Source organism: Salvelinus namaycush, chromosome 11 (genome assembly GCF_016432855.1).
Source record: "Salvelinus namaycush isolate Seneca chromosome 11, SaNama_1.0, whole genome shotgun sequence".
NCBI classification, from domain to species: Eukaryota; Metazoa; Chordata; class Actinopteri; order Salmoniformes; family Salmonidae; genus Salvelinus; species Salvelinus namaycush.
The window spans coordinates 11,049,540-11,076,248 of NC_052317.1; the positions used below are offsets into that span (position 1 = coordinate 11,049,540).

The 26,709-nt window shown below is 43.1% G+C and overlaps 1 protein-coding gene across 1 annotated transcript; it reads left to right on the forward strand.

Annotated features, from left to right (window-relative positions):
• Positions 1 to 1,954: 1,954 nt before the first annotated feature.
• LOC120055810 (solute carrier family 25 member 36-A) lies at positions 1,955 to 25,322 on the forward strand. Its single transcript, XM_039003795.1, has 7 exons — positions 1,955 to 2,376; positions 5,649 to 5,813; positions 12,214 to 12,291; positions 14,790 to 14,890; positions 23,179 to 23,245; positions 23,603 to 23,895; positions 24,259 to 25,322. Exons 1-7 carry the CDS (start codon positions 2,336 to 2,338, stop codon positions 24,450 to 24,452), a joined length of 939 nt encoding a protein of 312 aa, XP_038859723.1. The 5' UTR covers positions 1,955 to 2,335; the 3' UTR covers positions 24,453 to 25,322.
• The last annotated feature ends 1,387 nt before the right edge of the window (positions 25,323 to 26,709 follow it).

Here is a 26,709-nt window from a genome sequence, read left to right on the forward strand (position 1 = left end):
GGTTTCACATCATTGTCAGTCTGTAGCAAGTCTGCTTTAGGACTATTGGGCTTGGACTCCCATGCCCCAATTTTATACATTTTTTTATTATCTGTTCCAGTAACAGAAATGTTTTCCCCCATATATCGTTTTCCATAGTTCATTGTACATACATACACTTGGAATATCAGTGTGAGGTGACCTCTCGTCACTAAATTGGCAACCTAATTTTATTTCACGGCATCCCATAAAGCACAAAATGTGCATTTAAATTGAAAATGCAGTGTACATAAACCAAAACACTTTACACGTAGTTGTTATAAATATGCAATAGGTCACTAGGATAATAATTAAGTGATAATGCCCGAGAAGCCAGTGTTTGGAGGATATATTGGCGCGGGTGTTGTTTCATCTCGGGCCTGCAAACCTTACAAATATATCCTCCAAACACCGGCTTCACGGGCATTATCACTTTTATACAACGGGTTACCAACATATTCAAATAATGATTGACATTTTTCATTAAAAACGTTATTTGGATTAATTAATTCATACTATTTCATCCTTCCACAAGATATAGTCCCGACACAAATCTGGGGTTGAAACCGAAGCCGTCTGGAGGTTCATTCTATTGGTTCAGTTGCCAGAGACGCGACCCAGTCGTTCAGTCTTTTTGTTCGGTACCCATGGACTCGACCCAGTCGTTCGTTCTTTTTGTTCGGTACCCATGGACTCGACCCAGTCGTTCGTTCTAAATGTTCCATTGTCATTCTGGCTGGCAAAGGTTCTTATCCCTTGCTTGCTAGCTAGCCAACAACGGCTAATTTACAGTCACTTCAAACAGTGCAGCCAGAATAACAACAGTAGTTGTATTTGCATTTTTTATGCTGTTTTCTAGTGACATTTATTGTGACTTCCATAACAATGAGCTAATGAGGCGCGATTTCGCCTGAAATAGAACATGTGCTCACTCGTCAGGACACTTGTTCAGAGGAGCTAGCCAACAACACAGCTAACACAATCACTTCAAACTGAAGCTGGAAAGACTGCAAACTAGCTGCACTTCGTTTAGTTGTACCTTTTTTCAATTCACATTTCTTTGTATACATCCATAAAAATGATACAAGCTGATTCATGAGTTCGACTGGCTGAGAAACGCTGCCTGCCTGTCTGTTTCGTCCCGACTCGTTCATTACTATGGGACAGCTGGAGATGGAAATTGAATATTGAAACAATGTTGCAAATGTCGGAGAGACAGACAGCAAGGTTTATACAAATTATATATTTTCTTGATAAGTGCGTGAATTAGACAATTTTCCTGTCCTGCTAAGTATTCAAAATGTAACTAGTACTTTTGGGTGCCAGGGAAAATGTAAGGAGTAAAAAGTACATTATTTTGTTTAGGAATGTAGTGGAGTAAAATTTAAAATCGTCAAAAATATAAATAGTAAAGTACAGCACAGATACCCCAAAAAACTACTTAAGTAGTACTTTAAAGTACTTTACACCACTGGATTTAGCTGGTGGTAACGTGTGGAATAGACACAGGCTGGAATGCGGTTTAACCAGCGTTCAGCATTCAGGATTAGACCCACCCGTTGCCTAATTAATAAGAACAAATCCATTCATGCAATGTGCATATGACATGTTCATAGGTTAATCACCGGCAAAGCATTTTGAATAGACATATATAACCACATGTCATATCCTCATAACCATTACTTGTTAAAAAAAAAGTTAATTTTGTTATTTATACATGTAAGGACCTAAAACCGCCCCTTTTTATATAGGGTGCTGCAGCTGATCATGTGAAAGATTGTATAAAGGTTTCATGTTAAATTTGCGTGATCGGGCGGAGACAAATTGACGTAATAAGGCAAACTGTCCAATAGCGGACTCTGTTTTGCAGCCTATATGATTCTACTGTAGTTAAATTCTAGGGATATGACCTATCGCCTCTTACTGCAGCGGTGAACAGTTAAGAAACGAAAGCTAGGGGAACTGTTGCAAATAACGATTGATAGAAGCAAGAATACATAAAACAATCTTCCTTTTGAGTTTCTCTTCTTTTGTAGTATAACGATCTACAAATTCAAATAAGGTCTGTTCAAAGAGGGGATTGCTCGAAACGAAGATAAGGGTTTGTGTAGCACGCAAGTAGACTAGCTGTCTAGCTAACGTTGCTACGGCAATCTGAATCACCGTTCTAACTGTTACTGATTGATAATCGACGTCGCTGATTTATCGAAGTGCGCAAGTCGTCTTCGAAATCGGGGTGGTCGACCGTTCGCCATCCAACCCTGTCTTCCCGTTTGACGCAGTCCGAAGAGTGTACTGGTACAGAGAATGCTAAAGAATGAGTCAAAGGGATACCTTGGTTCATTTGTTTGCCGGAGGGTGAGTAGCTATTATTTGCTAGGAATAAGGTTAGGTAGTCGACATAACATTTCGTGACTGACTTTTATAGTCAAAATTAGCTTGCATGGCTATCTTGGTGAAAATAACACCCATTTATTTCCCCATTGCCATTTTTGCAAGGCGCGCGTGCATGTTACATTAGTAACTGCACTACCCGACCCATCCTCAGGCAGCAGCTAGCCATTTGCAGTATCACAGTAGGTACCACGGTCTAGTTAGCTAGGCGCTGGCCACTACTATTGTAGCCTAGTGTCAACACATCAGAGACATTGCAGTAGTGTCCGATGTTGACTTTTATCACACACATTATTTAATTTGACAGAAAACAGGTTGACACCAACGCATCACACTCCACAGTGTTCCTGATTGCGCTGACAGATGAGTATGCTCGTGAATGAAACATCCATGACGCACGAGCCTTTGTTGTTCTCGAGCGGCGTTTGACCGATTAGCGATAGCTATGTCGCCGAATAGCATGATTACATTTCTTGACACATTTGTTTTGCATTTTATTACTCCGACAAACCTTTATAAAACACACGGAGAATATGCCCAGGCCTATTCGATTCATACATTGTATCAACTAACTTACTGCCACACCATTCCATAGACTGGATAAAAAGGTCAGGTCAAAACAGAGGTGTAATCATTATTCCGAACAGGAATAATGATGATTGCACTATAATGATTACATTATTTCAAACAGTTGGAACGTTTTACAACTAAAACTATTGGACAAATTCAGGTAGGTCCCTCCCCGTTTCGTTCCGTCTGCTTCCGTTTAAAAAACGTTTTGCAACTAAATGTAATAAATACGCCCCTAGGTAGGCTACAATATATTAGTTTGACTGACACACACGGTAGGCTATAAGTAAAACTCAACGCCACGATGTAATTCACATCAGCGGAGTTGAGCGGTGACTAGTGTGGGCGGACTTGGGCTCCGACCTCACATAAAATGTAGTTGTTTTTAATCGAAAACTAAGGATTTCAGCACCCCCAAAATAGCCCGCAATTATATTGCACATTCATTGTCCCGCTCTACTCCATTGTGAAGTTGTTTTACTTGGTTAAGGATAGTCTAGTTATGCATGTCAGTGAAAATATTGAGGAACAGTATTCTCCGTGAATTCTATTTCTAGCACACATGGAAAAAAACGGGTCTCGTTTGATTTGGACTGAAGTCTCCCAGTGTTTATTTCAAGTGTCATTCTCATTCTAGCTTTGCTACATTGTAGTAGACCTTTACATTCAATACATCATGCTGACACAGGGAAGTTGAACAGGTTAAAGGGCACCTGTAGTCTAGGCTGTGGAAAATGTACTTGTTATTTGTGTTGATTCCATGTCAGACTGCTCCAAGTAAATTGAGATTGTAGATTTCACCAATGTGCTTAGGGGCATTGAAACATGACCAGTTGGTTATTAGAGCCATTCTCGCAATTGGACACTAAATATGCCTACTTATCACGGCAAATCTAATTCTAGTATACTTTTAGGCGCAAGTCTTTGGATGACACATTCAGAGGAAGACAAGATGCTGCTTGATTCCATTGTAGTGCCAGAATAGTTTTCTTCTTCTTTCCTCTTTCTTTCTTAGCTTTGTTTTCCCCTTTTTATATTGTTTACTTTGTCAGTCAGCCTCTTCTTTTCTTTCAGGCACTCTGCAAACGTTTAAAATGTCAGCATGTAAGGCCTATCTTGCCAAACCAGAATATTTTATATCTCCTTCATTGTCCTATGAAAACGCAATGTTAGGGGCACAAGTTGTGACAAAGTTACTTCAGCGAGAAGCAAATAATTACAGTCCCCTTGATATTTCTCACAACAGGGCTCAAGGCCTGTGCATGTTAACTCTTACTGCCTGTTGTACACACACACACACACACAGGCAGCAGCATGGAACAGCCTTCTGAATCTAGGCCAAAGGTCGCTCTTGCCTGGTTGTGGGTTAGTCTGACAGAGAGCTCAGCCTGTAGCAGCCAGTCAGCACTCACCATCCATGCTACTCACATTCACTAAACCTGACCTACAGATTATATACAATGGTGACTATTTTCAGGAACCATTCCACTATAATTGTGCGCATTCTACACAGCCCTGAGCCCATGTTGAGGTTCATTTGACGAATATTATTTGAAAGAGGAGCTGGGAAAGCCTGTAACCTAGCAAACACAGAAGTCACAACACATGAATAGTAACCCACTTAACTCAGGGGGGGGCCAGACAGACCATGTCAAGGCATTACAGGCAAAAGGGCCAGCACCTCAGTTTGCACATTGTCACAGACAAGTTAGTCCAGTTCAAAGTCTCCCAGGCAGTGGGTTGGCCCCTGGCCATAACGGTTAGCGACTATTTACAGTTGCACGTTTTATGTTCAACTCAAGCTGAATGTGTGTCAATATGCTGAACCTGACCCAGATCCAGCTGCTGCTAGCATTGAAAATCAGCTGGTTGTTTCCAGAAATACCAGGTCTAGATATGGGTGTCTTACTCTACTTCTCCACTGCGTTGTTGGCCCCAATAAAATCAGAGTTGAATGATCCACCATTCACTTCAGGAGATTTTATGCCCATCTTAGTATCACAAAGCATCAAAACATTTTAAAAACACAAGCAACAAACTAGGATATAGCTGTTTGTTTGGTAGCACTTTCAATTACAGCACAGAATAAAGTAGTTAGGACTATAACTTGGCAATAAAGTGGATAGGACTATAACTTGGCAATACAGTGGGTAGGCCTATAACTTGGCAATACAGTGGGTAGGCCTATAACTTGGCAATACAGTGGGTAGGCCTATAACTTGGCAATACAGTGGGTAGGCCTATAACTTGGCAATACAGTGGGTAGGCCTATAACTTGGCAATACAGTGGGTAGGCAATACAGTGGGTAGGCCTATAACTTGGCAATACAGTGGGTAGGCCTATAACTTGGCAATACAGTGGGTAGGCCTATAACTTGGCAATACAGTGGGTAGGCCTATAACTTGGCAATACAGTGGGTAGGCCTATAACTTGGCAATACAGTGGGTAGGCCTATAACTTGGCAATACAGTGGGTAGGCCTATAACTTGGCAATACAGTGGGTAGGCCTATAACTTGGCAATACAGTGGGTAGGCCTATAACTCGGCAATACAGTGGGTAGGCCTATAACTCGGTAAAAGTAAAGTTTAGCACAGTATTTACTGTACTTTTGGCTATTCTGACCTGCCCATCTTCCTCCCCTACTCTCTCTCTCTCCCCATCTAGGTGTGGGGGCACAGTGGGTGCTATTCTGACTTGTCCGCTGGAAGTAGTGAAGACCAGACTCCAGTCCTCTCATGTCACCTTTTACATCTCTGAGGTGCAGCTCAGCACCGTCAACGGGGCCAGTGTGGCCCGCATGGCCCCCCCGGGACCCTTGCACTGCCTCAAGTAAGTTCACCAACACACAGGGGTCACAGAGAATATCCTACACATTATGTGAGTTTACAGGGTTTGGTGGGTCAGTTCTATTTTCAGTTCAGTTCCATGAACTGAAATGTTTGCACTTACCACAGAGAATACACACTGTCTACTCAGTGAGGTTGGAGTCAACTCTGTTTGAAGTTTAGTTCAGTTCCAGTCTATTCTTGGGATGAGTGGGTGTTTATGGACATTGCACAGACAAAAACCATGTGGGTCAAATTCCGACCCAAAACGTTCACGTGTAACCTGATAAACTCTGTTGACATCAGTGCAGGGTTTCCGTGACAATAAATGTTGGGGTCAATCTGATCTCTTATCAATTCAATTAATCAATTGAAAACTCACAACTGAATGGAATGAAAATAGAAATCATCCTAACCCTTGTACCAGCAACTGGCAAACCAACAGCAGACATTTTTCCATCAAACGATCGCCGACCCTCTCGGTAAGAGTTAATATCTGGCTGTTTCACTGTCAAGGCCACCTATAGTATCGTACCTGCCCTTTAATACCATTACCGAACACCCTATGACTCAAAGATGAGTTACTGTAGACGGGAGTGTTATCAGACAGAAACATGTTTCAACTTCTCCTTTTTCATGGTTACGGAGCGGCCATCTTTTATTGTCCACAAAGGTCGTTAATGAAAGAGCCTACTTTAACCCGTCTCAAAACAATTATTAAGCTAGGAGAGTCCTTCCCTGCTTTCATCATACTATGTTATGACTGAATCTTCCCTTGCATTCAGCATTTTGATCGCAGGAATATGGATATCCCATACAGGGTCCGACATTAACGATGCCCCGGGACCAGTAAAAATATGCCGGGCCAGTGGATCTTGTCAGTGCATTTTTGCATTCCAGTTCAACATTTACATTCCAGTTCAACATTTACCTGCTCTGTCGCAGTCTACCATTGAAGACTAAAGTCGTGCTTTTTGTATTTGAGCAATACGATTGGCCGTTCGTTCAAGCTCCACCACGCTCCGAGCACTCAAACAGTACAGAAGTTAATGCGTTAACACAGCACACTCGAGCTGTCCAGACAAGAAGACTTGCCCATCAATCAACTCGCTGAGTTTATTTTTTTTTAAGGAAAGTGATTTACAAAATGAATTTTGAACATACTAGCAATATGCTGGCTACTGTTGATTGTCTGCCAAAAGAAAGTTACAAAAATACGCTTTAGCATTAGTCTTGGCTAGCCTGCTGTAGCCAGGTCTATCTCTTTTGGAACGCAGTTCTCTTAAGGGGCCGCGTCCTATTTTGAGATAAAATAAAAAATATTTTCAAAATGGCATACTTTACCAACAAAAATGAATACAATGCAATTCTAAAAGAATGGAGTAATGACTTACATTGCTAAATTATATTACACAGCTTTTTAATACATATCATAACCAAATGTTGCATGTCAATAGATGCATATAGAGAGAAAGGATGCCAACCTATAGGCTTTGTATGATCCCAATTAATTGAAAAACCACACCATGTCCGGGCCAGTAGAAAATCTGTTTGGGCAAGTAGATTTATGGCCAGGCCAGTGAGAGAAAAAGTTTACATTGGACCCTGCCCACACACAACCACATAGCGAGAATAGCTTCTTGACATTATTTTGGTAAAACACATCTCAGATTGGGGATTTAGCATTGTTTTCATCATTTCCGATTAGGCAAAAATATCCCTTATCATATTGGACAAGTACAAGTTGTTCCATTGCATACTTAAATCAGGCCTCTCGCTCACTTGTAAAAATAGAAGGAGAACAGAAGGGGGAGAGGCTTAGTGTGGTTCTGTTTTGGTTTGCTTATACCGACAGCTGTCAACATGCCCTCATCTCAAATATTCCCCACCGAGGGGCCTGGAGGCACAACCTGTTTCACAACTGGCGTTATGAAGAGAGCATACAGTAAGTGAGGGGTAATGGAGGCTTGAGCGTATTACCTAAAAACACTGGGCCATAGACCTTGTAGTTGTATGGGCATACAGTGCATTCGGAAAGTATTCAGACACCTTTACCTTTTCTAGATTTTGTTACATTAAAGTCTTATTCTAAAATGGATTAAATCGTTTTTTTCTCCTCAACAATCTACACACAATACCCCATAATAACAAAGCAAAAAGGTTTTTTAAAGAAATTTTTGCCAATGTATTAAAAATGGAAATTCAGACCCTTTACTCAGTACTTTTTGAAGCACCTTTGGCAGTGATTAAAGCCTCAAATCTTCTTGGGTATGACGCTACAAGCTTGGCACACCTGTATATGGGGAGTTTATCCAATTGTTCTCTGCAGATCCTCTCAAGCTCTGTCAGGTTGGATGGGGAGCGTCGCTGCACAGCTATTTTCAGGTCTCTCCAGAGATGTTTGATCGGCTTCAAGTCCGGACTCTGGCTGGGCCACTGAAGGACATTGAGACTTGTCCTAAAGCCACTCCTGCATTGTCTTGGCTGTGTGCTTAGGGTCGTTGTCCTGTTGGAAGGTGAACTTTTGCCCCAATCTGAGAACCTGCTCCAGAGCGCTCAGGACTTCATCAAGGATCTCTGTACTTCGCTCCGTTCATCTTTGCCTCGATCCGGTCTAGTCTCCTAGTGCCTGTCACCGAAAAACATCCCCACAGCATGATGCTGCCACCAACATGCTTCACTGTAGGGATGGTGGCAGGTTTCCTCCAGACGTGACGCTTGGCATTCAGGCCAAACCGTTCAATCCTGGTTTCATGATTGGGAGTCCCATAGGACGGCGCACAATTGGCCCAGCGTCGTCCGGGTTTGGCCAGTGTAGGCCGTCATTGTAACTGACTTGCCTAGTTAAATAAAACAATCAACAGACCAGAGAATCAAACTCCAAGCGGGCTGTCATGTGCCTTTTAACTGAGGAGTGGCATCCGTCTGGCTACACTACCAGAAAGGCCTGATTTGATGGGGTGCTGCAGAGATCGGTGTCCTTCTGGAAGGTTCTCCCATCTCCACAGAGGAACTCTGGAGCTCTGTCAGAGTGACCATCGGGTTCTTGGTTAGACTGACCATCGGGTTCTTGGTCACCTCCCTGACCAAGGCTCTTCTCCCCCGATTGCTCAGTTTGGCCGGGTGGCCAGCTCTAGGAAGAGTCTTAGTTTAAAACTTCTTCCATTTAAGATTGATGGAGGCCACTGTGTTCTTAGGGACCTTCAATGCTGCAGAAATGTTTTGGTACCCTTCTCCAGATCTGTGCCTCGACACAATCCTGTCTTGGTGCACTACGGACAATTCCTTCGACCTCATGGCTGACATGCACTGTCAACTGTGGGACCTTATATAGACAGGTGTGTACCTTTTCAAATCATGTCCAATCAATTGAATTTACCACTGGTGTACTCCAAGTTGTAGAAACATCTCAAGGATGATCAATGGAAACAGGATGCACCTGAGCTCAATTTCGAGCCTCATAGCAAAGGGTCTGAATACTTCCGTAAATAAGGTATTTGTTTTTTATTTTTAATACATTTGCAAAAATGTTTTTGCTTTGTCATTATGGGGTATTGTGTGTAGACTGATAAAAAATGTATCAATTTTAGAGTAAGGCGGTAACGTAACCGTGGAATAAAGGAAGGGGTCTGAATACTTAACGAATTAACTGTATTTGTGGGTCTCAATGAAATACATTGTCAGAGAATCACGTGGCAGTTATCTTTTCAAGGAAATTAAATATTACACTAGTTTAGTATAGTGTCTGAATAAATATTGATAAAGATGTGGAGGGTGCTCAACCAACGTGAGTCGAGGTGCAAAACATTTAAAAAAAAATCCTAATTAAAAAGAAAAAGGTGCAACGTGCACATAGGTTAGGTTTCTATGATTAGCGAGCGGTGCGCCTTTTCATTTGAAGTAAATATTGATTTCCCGTTTATTTGTCTCTGCCTGCAAATCGGCAGGCTATATCCTATATGCAAAGCGTAGCTCAAGGGAAAGTGCAAGTGTCTGCTGTCATCATTCTTGCTGCTTCAAGTTCAGTAGCTATATGTGCAAGATCAGGTGCCCGTGTGGTCTCAATTAAATAGAGTAGGCTATATCCTACGCATGGACGGAGAGGCACGGGACAGTTATCTTTTCAAGGAAATGTACTTCCTAAATATGATTAGGCTATAGTTGACTACATTGCCTAGAAATAAATATTGATCATCCAGATTTGTCTTGGTCTGAATAAATAAAACGTAGCTCAAGAGAAATTGCAAGTCTCTTCAACCCCTTAGAGTCGATTTCTGCAGCCCCGCTGAATTTTAATTGGCGTAATAAAAAACATCAAAATCCGTCTGTTTAAGCTAGAGATTGCATTGGATGAGTCTCAAACGACCGCATCCGCCGATGTTGCCCTTCCGCATCTGCGGTGAAAGGTGGCAGAGCTACAGCGGGGTTTTGTCAGACCACGAGACATCCTTTAGCGCCCGAACGGTTTGGCCCCAAAAATATTATGACACCTCTATTCGCTGATATAGCCCAGTAATACCGACAGCCTAATATAATTGGCCACGAGAATTTCTGGTAATTTAACCTATTTCTATGGTAATTTTTTCTAATTTTGATGTTGCCTATAGGGCAGAAAATTGCTGGGACTATGGCTGCCAAGTGAGCTGCGTCACAGGTGCCTAAAATAACATTGCGGGACTGCGATTGGGTTCGGGACCAGTTCTTGCGGTAGCGGGTCGGAGTCGGACAGAAAGCCAGCGGGTGCGGTATGAAAAGCTGCGGGCGGGAGCAGGATGAATAAATCCATCCCACCCAGACCTCTAGCTGGAGGCTTGGTTCCGTCTTAACACAGCTCCGCTGCAGTGTTCTTGGGCCTGCTTCTCCCCCATCTTTCCCTCAGTCAACCTCCATGCTTCTTCCCTCAGGAAGCACTAGCTGAAACCCAACACCACCACTAGGCAGCACAGGGAGAAAAACCCTGCAGAAGTGGGTCACTTACGCAGTGCAGGCCAAATCCCATTTAGAACCCATTAGTTCTGTATGAGCTGAGCTCTGTGGCTGCGTAGATATGAGGGAAGACGCTGTAAGTCTTCTAGGACTGTATTCATAGTTGAATTCACAGTTGAATCTAGAGTCCTTAATCCTTGATATAAAGCTATTTCAAAGCAGTGCGCGTGTGCTATCTCGATGGAGTAGGTTAATAGTGGAATAACCTTGGCTTGAATTCAGGCTAGTGATTCCTAGGGTGTAGGGTAGCAGTGATGTCAGGAAATGGGGTAACATTTTGTCATGGAGCTCATACACTGAGTGGACAAAACATGACACAGATTGACCAGGTGAATCCAGGTGAAAGCTCTGATCCCTTATTGATGTCACTTGTTAAATTCTCTTTGATCAGTGTAGATGAAGGGGAGGAGACAGGTTAAATAAGGACTTTTAAGCCTCGAGACAGTTGCGACATGGATTGTGTCTGTGTGCCATTCAGAGGGTGAATGGGCAAGTGAAAATATTTAAGTGCCTTTGAACATCTTATAATAGTAGGTGCCAGGTGCACCAGTTTGAGTGTGTCAAGAACTGCAAAGCTGCTGGGGTTTTCATGCTCAACAGTTTCCTGTGCGAATCAAAAATGGTCCACCACCCAAAGGACATCCAGCCGACTTGACACAACTGTGGGAAGCATTGGAGTCAACATTGGCCAGCATGCCTGTGGAACGATTTCCATGCCCTGACGAATTGAGGCTGTTCTGAGGGCGAAAGGAAGGTGTTCATGTTTTAAAAACTCAGTATATAGGCTAATGACACTATAAACACAGCATGAGCACAATCCTCAGCCATTACCATGTTACATAGAGCAGCTACTCGCACTGCGTGCCCTTACAATGTCATGCTGTCTCCATTGGAGGCCTGCTATCTATCTTTACTGTTTGGCAAGGCGCCTAATGCCACTCTCTTATCGCTCATCATGACACAACATACGTATCAGGTATATTGCCCTGTAGTACATTTCCACTCGTTTTAAATCCCCATAATGTCCCAATGTCACACTCCCACGTACGAATGCTGAGATGCGTCATCTAATCGACTGCGTCATCAGTAATATTGATCAGTTTTTACACGTTTTTGGTTCTTTCCATTTGTGACTAATATTGTAATAAACAGATGCGTTTATGGTCCATTTCCTGATACTGTGTGTTATTGCAAAATGGGACATAAATGCATCGGTATATTAGTCACAAATGGAAGATTTTAGGCAAAGGGCGATGTGCTATGGTCATGGCAGTCTGATTATCCACATTGGCACTAGCCCACGACTGGAGCACTGTCTTAAATATCAATCTTTTCTTATGTTTCAGCATAATGAATAATTAGTACTTTGATTCAGCACTATGCTAACTAACAATGCCTCTCTCTCTCTCCCTCTACAGGTTGATACTGGAGAAGGAGGGACCCCGCTCGCTTTTCAGAGGGCTGGGGCCCAACCTGGTGGGTGTGGCTCCTTCCAGGTATGACCTCACTTGTGCAATAATTATCCTTCCTGTTGTGGCTTCTGCTGTTATTTTCTGTCGTTCTGTGTAGGCTACTTCATGGAGCTTTTGTCTGGCAACTGCAGATTTAAACGTGGGTGGCGATGTAGATTTTATATTCTATTCAGCTGGGAAACGGAGATAATTATGTTTGTCTTTGGTTTTCCATTATTTGACCTTTGCGAGACCTCCGCTTCAGAATCCCTTTTTTTTTTAACCACAACCCTCATCGGAGGACAAGATGATTACCACAATTTACGTTATTTTTCATTACACCACACAGAACATAATCTTTGTCCATGAAAAGAACAATACATGATTGCTACCGAATCTCAGTAAAATTCCGCTCCTGCCCCGTCCTCATTTTCCACCTCCACCGGGGCATTATTCATTCTCCCTAGTGGTAGAACCCAGACGGAAAGGAGACCGTTCTAAGTGTGAGCCATATTACGCAACAGCAGCCTCCGGGGTCTAGTCTCTGTTAATCAGAGTCACTGTGAGCAGAGCAGCGGCCGTCCACTGGGGCTGCTGCTGGGTCATGTGACTGATGGTGTCGCTGCCGTAGCATCGCAATGCAGCGACACCATTGGCCGGCTCTGTTGTTGTGTGTTAATCTCCCCTTCCCTGGATGAGATGGTTCTTTCTGTCTCTGTTTATCTTACACATTTGTTTTTATCTCTATCTGCGCTTCTCTCTTTACCTTTCTGCATGTAGATTATCTCTCTCTCATTCTGTTTCTCTCACCTTCTCTGTGGGGCGTTAAATGCCCTTTGACGGTCTGCCCTGTTTCCGGCTGTGTATTTTGTCTGTCTAGGCTGTGCCTGTGAGTATGCAGAGTCTGAATAGAGTGTGTGTCTGTTTTCCCGTCCTCTGTGGAGTGAGCTGCTCTCCCTAGCTGTGGCGGCTGGCTGCCTCGTGACGGGCAGGGAAGAGAGGGGATGTTATATAAAATCTAACTCAACACTGCAGGAGAGCGAGACCAACAGCAGGGAACACTAAACCTGAGCATGCACACGCCTTTGCTAGCACTGCAGGACACGAGAGAGGGAGGTAGTGAGAGAAAGGTGAAAGACTGACCTGAGCTCAGACTGCCTTGGAAAAATACTGAGGAGGAAAGAGTGAGAAATGCAAGGGGAGAGAAATCAAACTGCAGGGTTCCTCAATGCTGGACTGGGACAGAGCAAAAAACACAACTCTTCACCAATACCGCACACCAGCGACTTGACACTAACCAGGCTTTGCCTACAGTAACACAGCAGGACACCTCATCTAACCAGGCTTTGCCAACAGTAACACAGCAGGACACCTCCTCATCTAACCAGGCTTTGCCTACAGTAACACAGCAGGACACCTCCTCATCTAACCAGGCTTTGCCTACAGTAACACAGCAGGACACCTCAGCTAACCAGGCTTTGCCTACAGTAACACAGCAGGACACCTCATCTAACCAGGATTTGCCTACAGTAACACAGCAGGACACCTCATCTAACCAGGCTTTGCCGACAGTAACACAGCAGGACACCTCCTGTAACCAGGCGTTGCCTATAGTAACACAGCAGAACACCTCATCTAACCATGCTTTGCCTACAGTAACACAGCAGGACACCTCATCTAACCAGGCGTTGCCTACAGTAACACAGCAGGACATCTCATCTAACCAGGCGTTGCCTACAGTAACACTGCTACTGTGTGCTCTGGCTGTGGAAAGGTAATGGCTGATGTGTCTCCCCTTGGCAGCGCGGCTGCCGAGCTGAGCATCTTGTTGGCCATTAGAGCATGGCTGGATGGTTGGCTGGGCAGTCAGCTGTTCATCCAGAGCACAGCACACACTCAGCATCACAGGCTTTAAATCAGTCCATTTCACCATCACTAAGGTCGGCTGTTGCGTAATGCTTACCCTCTGACAAACGCACACTGAGGGCGAGGTGAGCGAGCCAAGTGCAGGTGGGTCGTTGGTTGTAAACCCCCACAGTGGAAATGTCTACTTGAGTAATCCTGTGATTTGAGTTAAGTAGAGAGAGTAGGAGTTGCAAGCGCAATAAATCTGCAGCTAGAGCAGGGCATGTGATCTGGGAGTGGGGGGGGGTGTGAGTTGAGATGTACGCGCTACGCAGGAACCCTCCTAATGGACCATTATATAGGCCTAGATGGAGGCTTAATGTGGGTTGGTGACATGGGGACACAGACACAACTACCCAAATGAAGGCAACTGGTTTCAGTGAAAATCGCTCATGTCATCAGTCCCAGGCCATTTACCCCGTGTCAATTTGGACAGACGGGACGCTGCCTGTCATTTATACTGTGCTATTTTGCCCTAAATCTCACAAGAAGGAAACATGTTTTTTGTTTACTGTGTTGGTATCGACTATCGTGACCCAAGCAAATATTGTTTATTGGAAACGGCCCAGAGTTCCGGTGTTGTTACCGATTGATTCACGGTATTCTTAGCTCCCGTCAATTCCCTCCTGTTTCCACAGAGCCATCTACTTTGCAGCCTACTCCACTGCCAAGGAGAAGCTGAACGGTGTGTTTGAGCCTGACTCCACGCAAGTCCACATGGTGTCTGCAGGCCTAGCAGGTAACAGTCGTTCCACAACCCCCCCTCCCCCCTCCCCCTCGGCTGTCTAACATCTGGTCAGTGCAGTTTCTACTGGTTGTTGCTGCTTTCAAAGCTCACTTGTTTAGACAATTGATTTCCAGCTACTTATTTTATTTTGACGGATTACATAGAAACATCAAGGGGATATTGTTTCTTTTTTAAATATTTATTTTATGTTTTAAAGTAACATATTTTAATTTAATGAAATAGATTATAGAAATAGAGTTGCTGTTTTCATTTGAAGATAATTAAATGTTGTAGAAACATTGCTCTAGCTTATAGCCAGCTACAGCTATGTGCTAGACATTGCCACTATATGGTATACCTTGATGTGGACATTTTCTTGTTTTGAATATCAACCACAGATGGTTTGTCCGAAAGCACAATTGAAGACTTTCAGGATCAAACGGTCCCTTTGACAACTACAATAAACCCCATTTTATATTTATAGTGACAGTGAAGAGGTTACGGCTTATTCTGCCCTTCAATATTGCAGTTCTTAAGTTAGATGTGAACAAACGTTTTGTCAAAGCACTTAGAAAATACAAAAAAAAGTGCGACAAAGACAAAGCACACAGTTAACTGTTGCATTTTGTACTAACTGCCTCTATTCATATATTTAACTGCTCTCTCTCTCTCAATAGCTTTTCCACTCAGCGAATAGACCCACTGACCAACAACTGCTTTGTCTTTAACCTACAATGATATACAGCCAACATGGCAGAGGCTCAACATTTTACTACTTACCACTATAATACTTACCAGTAGCTAGCTGGCTGGTCCAGCAATTTGATAAAAGAAACATCCTCAAAGTTTGGGTTGTGCTTTCTGTCCCACCCCCACTTCCCCCAGTTATTTTTCTCCTTTCCCCGTTTCTTCATTTGTCGTCTCTTTTGAGGCTCTTCGGAGGACCCTAAATCGTGTTGACGTACCAGTTGGTTGCTAAACAGTGAGTGTGGCCCTTCACGCGCTGTCTGTGCTGTGTGTGTGTGTGTGTGTGTGTGTGTGTGTACAGTAGTAAAGGGCCCCAGGGTGCTAACATGTCAGGGGCCTCACTGCGGGAGGTCTCCTCGCCTCGCGGCTACACGCCGGCCGGACGTTGTTGGGCGGACGCCTCAGGTAGCACCCCATTTCCTTTCACTGGTATGACCATTATGCTAATGATGATGATGATGCTATTGATGCTAGTAATAATGATGATGCTGATGATAGGTCACGGACAGCTGGTTTGCAGCTCTCGTATCTCCTGTAACTTCAATGTGATTGCGCCGCCTTGATACACTGCCCCCCTCCCCCTCTTACCAGCCTGTTACACCCCCCACCCCCCCCCCCACTGTAAAAAATAAATTAACAACACACCCACTTTGATTTTCCTTTAAATCGGCATATGAAGGGAAATGCTAACCTTGTCACTATTAGAGGTTTGAGTGTCCTTATTTGGCTTGTCCATTCAACATCGTTAGTCTTGAACAGCGAACACAGCAGACGTAGTAAATATATGTAGTTCACGTGTGATTCAGCTATGTACGTCCGCCCTCTAACGGGAGCTCTCCACTGTGCCTTCAGTGCCCTAAATATGGCACCCTTGTAACACGCATGTACGGTGGCGTCCGAAATGATTGACACCCTTGATATAGACGAGCAATTATGACTGTAAAATAAATAATTGAAATACTGCGCTATATTGTATGCTAAAAAAAATGCAATTGCTGAGAATTTTTTTTTTTTACCAAGTAATACTCAAAAGGTAGGGGTCAAAATTGACACTCATAAATATTCTTATAAATAAAGTAGTCCGAAGTTTATTATTTGGCTCCATATTCCTAGCACGCAAGTACTACATCAAGCTTGCTTCCAATTTGTTGGGAGCATTTGCTTGTTTGTTTCGGTTGTGTTTCAGATTATTTTGTGACCAATAGAAATTCATTGAAATGAATTGCTACCAGGATTACGGATAATCCTGAATGAATCGTGAATAATGATGAGTGACAAAGTTAGAGTCAAAGATCATAACCCCAAGACATGCTAACCTCACCATTACAATAACAGGGGAGGTTATGATCTTGGGGGTATGATCTTTGACTCTCTAACTTTGAATCGTAAATAATGATGAGTGACATTCAGGATTATCTGTAATGATAGCCTTAAACTAGGATGTAGATTATTTGACCCCTCGACGATAATATTGCTGCGTTTAAAAACAACTGTGAACTTGGAGAAATACAAGGACAAATCATCATGTCAGTTACCTTCAGGTCGGAAAGTCTGAGCTCTAGAGAGAGGTCTGAGTTCCCGAGATGGAATTTCGAGTTGGATTACTGTTCAGTGCTTTTTCCCCAGTCGGAGCTGAAAAGATTTCTCTCCAGAGTTCCCAGTTGTTTTGAACGCACTTTCGTCGGAAGTCGGAGATTTCAGAGTTCCCAGTTGTTTTGAATGCGGCATTGGTGACCCTCTTTGTGCAGACAGATGGATACCTTCTCCTCCTCTATCATGTATTTTAATAGAGGGCTCCATTCAGCTTAAAGCACACTGCATTACAGCAGATGACTGCAGTAATAACACTGGAACTAAGCCACACCATTGAATTTGTTTAGATATGAAACAAAGGGGCCCAGCAGGAAAAGGCTGACTGACACTCCAGTAAAAAAAAAAGAAGGAAAATGACTGTTTGCGACATCAGGCCTCCACACAATCCTTCGTCCAACATACTATCAGACCCGATTGGTGGTATTCTTGAATTGGCATATCACAAAACAGAGATAAACAAATCAGACCTTCTAAGTTAGTCATTCATAGACTATATTAATAAATATGATAATATATGCCATTTTTTATAAGCCAGCTTGACAAGGTTAGCATTTCAACCCTCTCTTGCACTACTTGACATTTTTTTATTATGACAGTGTTGACGTTGTCCCCAATTATTATTATTTTTTGACCCCATTGCTCCTGTTTAAAATCAATAAAAGTGATTATGGTAATGATACGATGGTACACAAGGAATGCCACCTGTAGCATCAGCTAAGAAAAGAATTGAAAGAAAATATTGGATTCTTATTGTGTACCTCGCATGTTTATTTGTTTTGTCCTGCACATCATTTGAATTCTACCAGAGGGCTGATGTTCCGTTTACGACAGACTTGCATTTTTCTCTTTCTTTCCCTTACCAAGAAAGACATACCTGACAAAACATAGGGGAGAGAAACGCCACGAGACGTCCTCTTGCATTTAAAACAGGTGTGGGTCGGGAAAGGTCACGGGGTCGGGGGAAGAGATGGGGTGTGACCCCTTTCTCCTCTCACCTTTAGTTGTTGGTTTAACAAAATGGCGGGTACAAATGTGGGAGTGGGGAGGTTAGGGGGATCTTACCTGTTTATATAACAAGTGGGGGGTTGGGAGTGATGCATTTACCTCCTATTTTACCTGTTGAAAATAAAGTGGGATTAGGTAGGATTGGTAAATTTCCTCTCCCATCTATGCTTTTGTGGGTGGGTGGGTTGGTTGGTTGACTGCTGCCTGTGTGTGACTGTGGTACAGAAAAGTCTGTGTCTATTTTAGGGCTTTACTGTAGCTTTCACCCCTGCATGAGGGGGGGACAGCCCCAGCCACCTCAGCCCCCCCCCCCCCCCCCCCATATCTGCAGGCTTCTAGCTGCAGCTGTGAGGCGGAGTAGCTTTGCCCCTACTCTGTGAGTACACGCCATAGACGCTATCTCTCTTCTTCCTCTTCTACTTCTTCCGCAGACTTTTCATCCTCTTCACGCAGTTGCCTTAGGACTGTGTCCCTTGAGACGGTAGAGGCTCTAGATCGAGACTGTACTGTAGAACTTGTTTAAAGAAGATGCTATCGTCCATTTTAGCTCTTGGCGCAACGTAGCGACGCATATGTATATTTCTGTTCGTTTTCCAATGGCCTTGTTTGACTTCTGTTGTTTAGAGATTAAAGTGTCTCGACCACAACAGGACAAAGCACACGTGATGTGCCAGATTTCTGTCCGTCTTTAAATATGCACACCTTATTGTCACACTAGCATTACCGGCACCTTACACATTTGTCGTATACCTCGTAAAGTGTATGGCATAACACTCACTTTTGAAGTAACATACTGACTTGATGCATTGTCAGGGGATTCATTGGTCTCTCGGATTGAAAACTAATTCAGACCCAAATTAGTATAAGCAACTTATTAATAACACAAAAATAATACATGTTTTGGTGTCACTTATATACAGTACCAGTCAAAAGTTTGCACACAACTAGACATTCAAGGGTTTTTCTTTATTTTTACTATTTTCTACATTGTAGAATAGTAGTGAAGACATCAAAACTATGAAATAACACATATGGAATCATGTAGTAACCAAAAAAAGTGTTAAACAAATCAAAATATATTTTAGATTCTTCAAAGTAGCCACCCTTTTGCCTTTGAGAGCTTTGCACACTTGGCATTCTCTCAACCAGCTTTACCTGGAATGCTTTTCCAACAGTCTTGAAGGACTTCCCACATATTCTGAGTACTTGTTGGCTGCTTTTCCTTCACTCTGCGGTCCAACTCATCCCAAACCATCTCAATTGGGTTGATGTCGGGTGATTGTGGAGGCCAGGTCATCTGATGCAGCACTCCATCACTCTCCTTCTTGGTCAAATAGCCCTTGCACAGCCTGGAGGTGTGTTGGGTCATTGTCCTGTTGAAAAACAAATGATACTCCCACAAAGCGCAAACCAGAAGGGATGGCATATCGCTGCAGAACGCTGTGGTAGCCATGCTGGTTAAGTGTGCCTTGAATTTAAAAAAAATCACCAACAGTGTCACCAGCATAGCACCCCTACATCACACCTCTTCCTCCAGGCTTCACGGTGGAAACCACACGTGTAGAGATCATCCGTTCACCTACTCTGCGTCTCACAAAGACATGGCGGTTGATACCAAAAATCTCAAATTTGGACTCCTCAGACCAAAGGACAGATTTCCACCAGTCTAATGTCCATTGCTCGTGTTTCTTGGCCCAAGCAAGTCTCTTCTTCTTATTGGTGTCCTTTAGTAGTGGTTTCCTTGCAGCAATTCGACCATGAATTTCACGCAATCTCTCTGAACAGTTGTTGAGATGTGTTGGTTACTTGAACTCTGAAGCATTTATTTGGGCTGCAATGTCTGAGGCTGGTAACTCTAATGAACGTATCCTCTGCAGCAGATAACTCTGGCTCTTCCTTTCCTGTGGCGGTCCTCATGAGAGCCAGTTTCATCATGGCGCTTGATTGGTTTTTACGACTGCACTTGAAGAAACTTTAAAAGTTATTGAAATTTTCCGAATTGACTGACATTAATGTCCTAAAGTATTATTTGAGCTGTTCTTGCCATAATATGGACTTTGTCTTTACCAAATAGGGCTATCTTCTGTATACCACCTCTACCTTGTCACAACACAACCAATTAGGCTTTTAACGCATTAAGAAGGAAAGAAATTCCACAAATTAACTTTTAACAAGGCACACCTGTTCATTTAAATGCATTCCTGGTGACTACCTCATAAAGCTGGTTGAAAGAATGCCAAGCGTGTGCAAAGCGGACAAAGCAAAGGATGGCTACTTTGAAGAATCATAAATATAAAATATATTTTGATTTAACACTTGTTTGGTTGCTACATGATTCCATATGTGTTATTTCATAGTTTATGTCTACACTTTTTTTATTCTACATTGTAGAAAATAGTAAAAATAAAGAAAAACCCTTGAATTAGTAGGTGTGTCAACTTTTGACTGGTACTGTATGTACTCATTCAGACTCCTCGACTTTTTCCACATTTTGATACGTTGCACAGCCTTATTCTAACCCATAATGACAAAGCGAAAGCAGTTTTTTTACAAATATTTTTGCACATGTATTAACAATAAAGAAATACTTTATTTACATAAGTATTCAGACCCTTTTGTATGAGACTCAATTGAGCTCAGGTGCATCCTGTTTCCATTGATTATCCTTGATGTTAATACAACTTGATTGGAGTCAATCTGTGGTAAATTAAAATGGACATGATTTGGAAAGGCACACACCTGTCTAATATAAAGGTCCCACAGTTGACAGTGCATGTCAGAGCAAAAACCAAGCCATGAGGTCAAAGGAATTGTCCGTAGAGCTCCAAGACAGGATTGTGTCAAGTCACAGATCTGGGGAAGGGTACCAAGAAGTTTCTGCAGCATTGAAGGTCCCCAAGAACACATTGCCCTCCATCATTCTTAAATGGAAGTAGCTTGGAACCACCAAGACTCTTCCAAGAGCTGGCCGCCCGGCCAAACTGAGCATTCCGGGAAGAAGGGTCCCCGGGAGGTGACCAAGAACCCAATGGTCACTCTGACAGAGCTCCAGAGTTCCTTTGTGGAGATGGGAGAACCTTCCAGAAGGACAACCATCTATGCAGCACTCCACCAATCAGGCCTTTATGGTAGAGTGGCCAGACGGAAGCCACTCCTCAGTAAAAGACACATGACAGCCCGCTTGAAGTTTGCCAAAAGGCACCTAAGACTCAGACAATGAGAAGCAAGATTCTCTGGTTTGATGAAACCAGGATTGAATGTTTTTCAGCGGCAGGGACTGGGAGACTAGTCAAGATCGAGGGAAATATGAACGGAGCAAAGTACAGAGAGATCCTTGACGAAAACCTGCTCAGGACCTCAGACTGGGGCGAAGGTTCACCTTCCAATAGGACAACAACCCTAAGCACACAGCCAAGACAATGCAAGAGAGGCTTCGGGACAAGTTTCTGAATGTCGCTGAGTGGCCCAGCCAGAGCCTGGACTTGAACATGTCTGCAGAGACCTGAAAATAGATGTGTGGTGACGCTTCCCATCCAACCTGACAGAGCTTGAGAGGATCTGCAGAGAACAATTGGATAAACTCCCCAAATACAGGTGTGCCAAGCTTGTAGCGTCACACCCAAGAAGACTTCAGGCTGTAATCGCTGCCAAAGGTGCTTCAACAAAGTACTGAGTAAAGGGTCTGAATACTTATGAAAATTTGATATTTTATTAGCAAAAATGTCTAAACCTGTTTTTGCTTTCTTATTGTGTGTGTGGAAAAAACTATTTATTCCATTTTAGCAGAAGGCTGTAACAAAATGTGGGAAAAGTCGAGGGGTCTAAATTCTTTCCCGAATGCACTGTGTGTATATACACGCACGCACGCCTAGTTCCCCTGGGAAATACCACTCGACCTCCTCTACTCAGAGATATTCAGTTATTCCTCTTAGGTCCTCTTGAATAATTCAAGAAAGCCAGACTCCATTTTGTTTCCTCATGGTCCGTGGCAACCGATGAGGCCTTCAGCTGAGGCTCACACAATGACGACACAGCACAGTTATTTATATGTAGGCCTACTGTAGGGCTGAGCTCTCCCCATCTGGGAGCTATCTACTAATGTTCACATTAAATTGACAAAATTCATTGACTCATTTATATGGTAGTCCTTTATCAGGCACTCTTAACCAGAGTGAATAATAATATGAATTGAGGCTGTACAATGGAATAGCACTATTCTATTTCTATACTGCCTGTTCTGTACATGAGATTCAGGCCCATCTTGTTTATACATTTATGATTTAATTACAGACAAATCTTAGATATATTTGTTACAACTTCTAGATATGATAATGAGGAATGTTAGATACTTTGAGTAGGCTACATCTTTAAGCTGAGTTTTTGCCCATGCTGTAATACAATCTTGATGAGGAATCCTGTGAGGACAAACAGTCTGCCTTAATCAAACGTAATGAAGTTCATTTTTATATCATCTCTGGCCTGATTCCGGAATACCGACGATAAGGAAAGGTTTCACGAGATTGCCAATACGTAAATAAACAGCTCATAAACGCAGCTTAAAGATGTCAACAATGCTTTTACACACTGTGGCCAGTTGAGAAGGAAAGTAGCTTCGTGTAGAATTCACCGGGGTTGTATTTCACAAACGCAGGATCGATAGATTGGCCAGGACTCAGTTTTAACTCGTACTTTTTCTAGTTCATAAAGCCAGCTGAAGTTTAATGTCATTTGGTTGGGTTACTGCGAGTATTGAGTCGGTAATATCATTCCCGATATTCAAGTTTTTCTTTCTTTATCATCCAGGAAATAGAGGAAATGTTGTTAGCTGGCCAACTCCTTGGTGGTGCTTTGTGAAATACCCCCCCCGTAGGCCGGTATATATCTTTGTCCTTGGATAGGCTGTCTTTCACACTGTGTCACTCTCCTCGTCTGAACCTCTGAACTCTTCTTCCCAGGGTTCACTGCTATCACTGCAACCAATCCCATCTGGCTGATAAAGACCCGGTTGCAACTTGATGCCAGGTAAGCACTTAGCAGGGAGTCTGAATCTAGGCCATCAGCCGATTAAATTTTTTTAAAGTTAGTTTTTCCCTTAGCTTATGTTATTCCCCAGCTGTTTCATATTTTACTGGTTCTCTAACTATGTTATGGGTTGTCATGCTTATTTGACTAGTTTCATATTGCATTGACTCATGGTACTAGGGGAAAGGGTGTTATTCTGAGTAGTATTGCATATACTTTATTGGACTTTGCAAATCCCTTTTCAATTATTACTTGCCAAATATTTCCTGTTTGCTATATGATCAAATATCCTTTTGCATACCTTTTTTGCCATGTTCAACTATTAATTTACTCACCCGCTACATGTTTTTACCACAGGAACCGTGGCGAGCGGCGCATGAATGCCTTCGAGTGCATGCGGCGGGTCTACCAGACGGAGGGATGGCGTGGCTTCTACCGCGGTATGTCTGCCTCGTACGCCGGCATCTCCGAAACAGTCATCCACTTTGTCATCTACGAGAGCATCAAGCGCAAGCTGATGGAGTCCAAGGCCCAGGCCAGCATGGATCAGGACGAGGATGAGTCGGTGAAAGACGCCTCAGATTTTGTGGGTATGATGCTGGCAGCCGCCACGTCCAAGACCTGCGCCACCTCCATTGCCTACCCCCACGGTATGCACCTACACCTTCCATTTCTACTTATTATGTAACCTTAAAGAATAAATCAAAAGAAAAGACAAATTAAGACTGAATGTATTCTGATCATATCTTTGATTCTGTTTTATTAGTGACAAAATTGCCTAGTCTACAAAATGGTCTGAATTATTGAAACACGATATATCATCCATATCGTTATCAGATAATAACAAAAAAAAGTTCAAACGAATCATGGTTATTAATACATAATTTGGTTGTTGCTCCCATCTCACGGGGAAAATATTGGCTATCGTATCCGTCCGGAATTTCTATACTGTTGTGTCCATGTTCTAAATTAGTCCCCTCTTCTCTACCCCCCTCTTGCCTCTTCCTTTGTAGAGGTGATCCGCACCCGGCTACGAGAGGAGGGCAGCAAGTACCGCTCCTTCTTCCAGACATTGCTGACAGTACCTAAGGAGGAGGGCTACCGCGCCCTGTACCGCGGTCTCACCACCCATCTGGTCCGCCAGATCCCCAACACCGCTATAATGATGTCCACCTACGAGATGGTGGTCTACCTGCTCCAACACTAGCCCCTCCCCTTCCTGTCTGGAGAGGAAGTAGGAAGTGACTGACTTGGTTGGGGATATCTAAGATGGAGACCAAAGGAAAACCGATACTGACCAGAACCAAGAAGAAAGAAGAAGAGCTCCCCCACTAATTCCCCACCAACAACCCCAACCCCCCCTAAGCCTACAGGCCACCCCACAAGGGGGCGCTATGGTCTGGGATGATAGAGAAAGGATGGGGTGGGAGGAAGAGAGAGGGACGGAGAGAGACCATTGGGTCAGTCCTTTACAGAGCCTGTCAAACAGTCTCTGAAAGAAAGACGGAAATCATTTTGTGGCCTTCAAGAGTTTAGTCTGTCTCTCTGTAGAATGAAACCAATCTGCTTTAGCCTGTATCGAAGATGACAATCTGAAAGGGGAATGCAAGAAAACAATCGATAAAAAACAGGCGTCATAACAACACTATGAACATTATAGAAAATGTTTATTGCAAAATGTTCCACCAGTAGTTCTATTTGATTAGATTAGCACTTTTTCCCTAGGATTTAGCATATAAGCCAGGTATGGGCAACTGGCGGCCCGCTTTTTGAAGGCCCTTGGATCAACTTCCCCGAACTCAGTCGGGGTCTCAACTTACTGTTGCAAGTTAGAATAGCAGAATACACAAGGTGCAATTTTAAAATTAGGTTGTGCATCAGCAGTTTCTCTTATGTCAGTCACTGACAGTCAATTAGCCTATCCATGTCAGCGAAAATGTTTTTGATTAGTAAGTTAGTCGAGCGGCTGGTGGGCCCGCATTGATTTTGTTACATGCTGACCACACTGCTCGCGTTGCAAAATAAATTTACGCCTACATGTTATTCAATCATTGCACCCACACTGCTCGCGCGCGCCTACGAGCGTCTGCGTTGCCAATCGCTAAAATAGAAGTCAGTTCTATTTGTGACGCTCAACGCGGTGCAAGTCCTGCCTCTCCCATCTCCTCATTAGTTTATAGAAGCAGATACCCACGTGCCATCTCCTCATTGGTTATACCCACGTGGGTGATTGAAAGATGACCTGAGGTCGGTCGGTCGTGGCAATACTATGAAAGTTAGATGCCAATTGCCATATAAAGTCCAAAGAAGGAAAAAGCCTGGAAGGAAGAAAGATGACTAGAAACGATTCGGTTGACCGTTTTATGTGTGGGTTAATTGTGCATTTCAGGTAAAATAACAACTCAACATTTATATCCCAGGACAAATTAGCTAGCAACAGCAAGCTAGCTGAATAGGACAAGCTAGCCAGCTAAATTGCCATACATTTTTTATGCTTTTTGACCTGTCCCCAAATTAATATAATTGGTTGAGTTTGTTTTGTTATTTCAACCTGCGTGTCGTGATCGCGTTTGGTGTGGGGGGACAAAATCAATTAGCGCACGATGGCGCACTCGCACGTCCGGTCATGGTGTAAGTTTCACTCAGATAACATTTCTCTACACACTATGGCAAAATGTGTAGAATTACAGGAAATTAGCTGTAAAACAGCTCATTTTCCTCTCCGCCACATGGCAAAATGATTAGAATGGCATGAAATAGTTTATAAAGTTGCAAAAAAATGTACTCTAAAACTTAGTCTCTCCGCTGTCAAGAGGGGTGGGGGGGGGGGGGTATGGATGTGGGTATGCAGACAACTGCAGCCTATCCAATTTTTTTTGTGTAGCATAAAAATTTGTCCATCCCTGATGTAAGCTAATGTTTAAAACAAGCTGTGCATGCTTTGTTTCAGCAACTTGAACCCAAGCTTGGTGTTTAAGGAATGCCAAACAAACATTGGCGAGGGAAGTTGTTTTTAAAGGACAATTTTTCATTTTTACAACCATCTCTAAATGGCATGCTATAGAAGGATCCAGACACTTTTTTGGCGACTTCACTTGTTTTTGAAAAACGTACCCCCAGTCAGTGTCACTTCCTCAACGTCGTTGTGCAAAATGGCGGCTCTGAAGAAACATGAACAAATGCTCCAAAAACACCCAAATGCGTCATTTTCATTCCAAACTTTATCTGCAACGTTATATTCCACTTTGCGCGACTCGAGCTGCTTCCCCTATCCAGCTGTTCCATTTTTTGGTAGCCTGCTGCTAGAATGGACGGACAAGTATTGCTTGAGTCACAATAAAATGGAATATAACGTTATAGATAATGTTCGGAATGACAATTTCATGTGTACAACATCTAAAGACCTGCATCACTATAGGGAGAGCTTTTCTGTTTCTAAAATGACGTATGAGTGTTTATGGAGC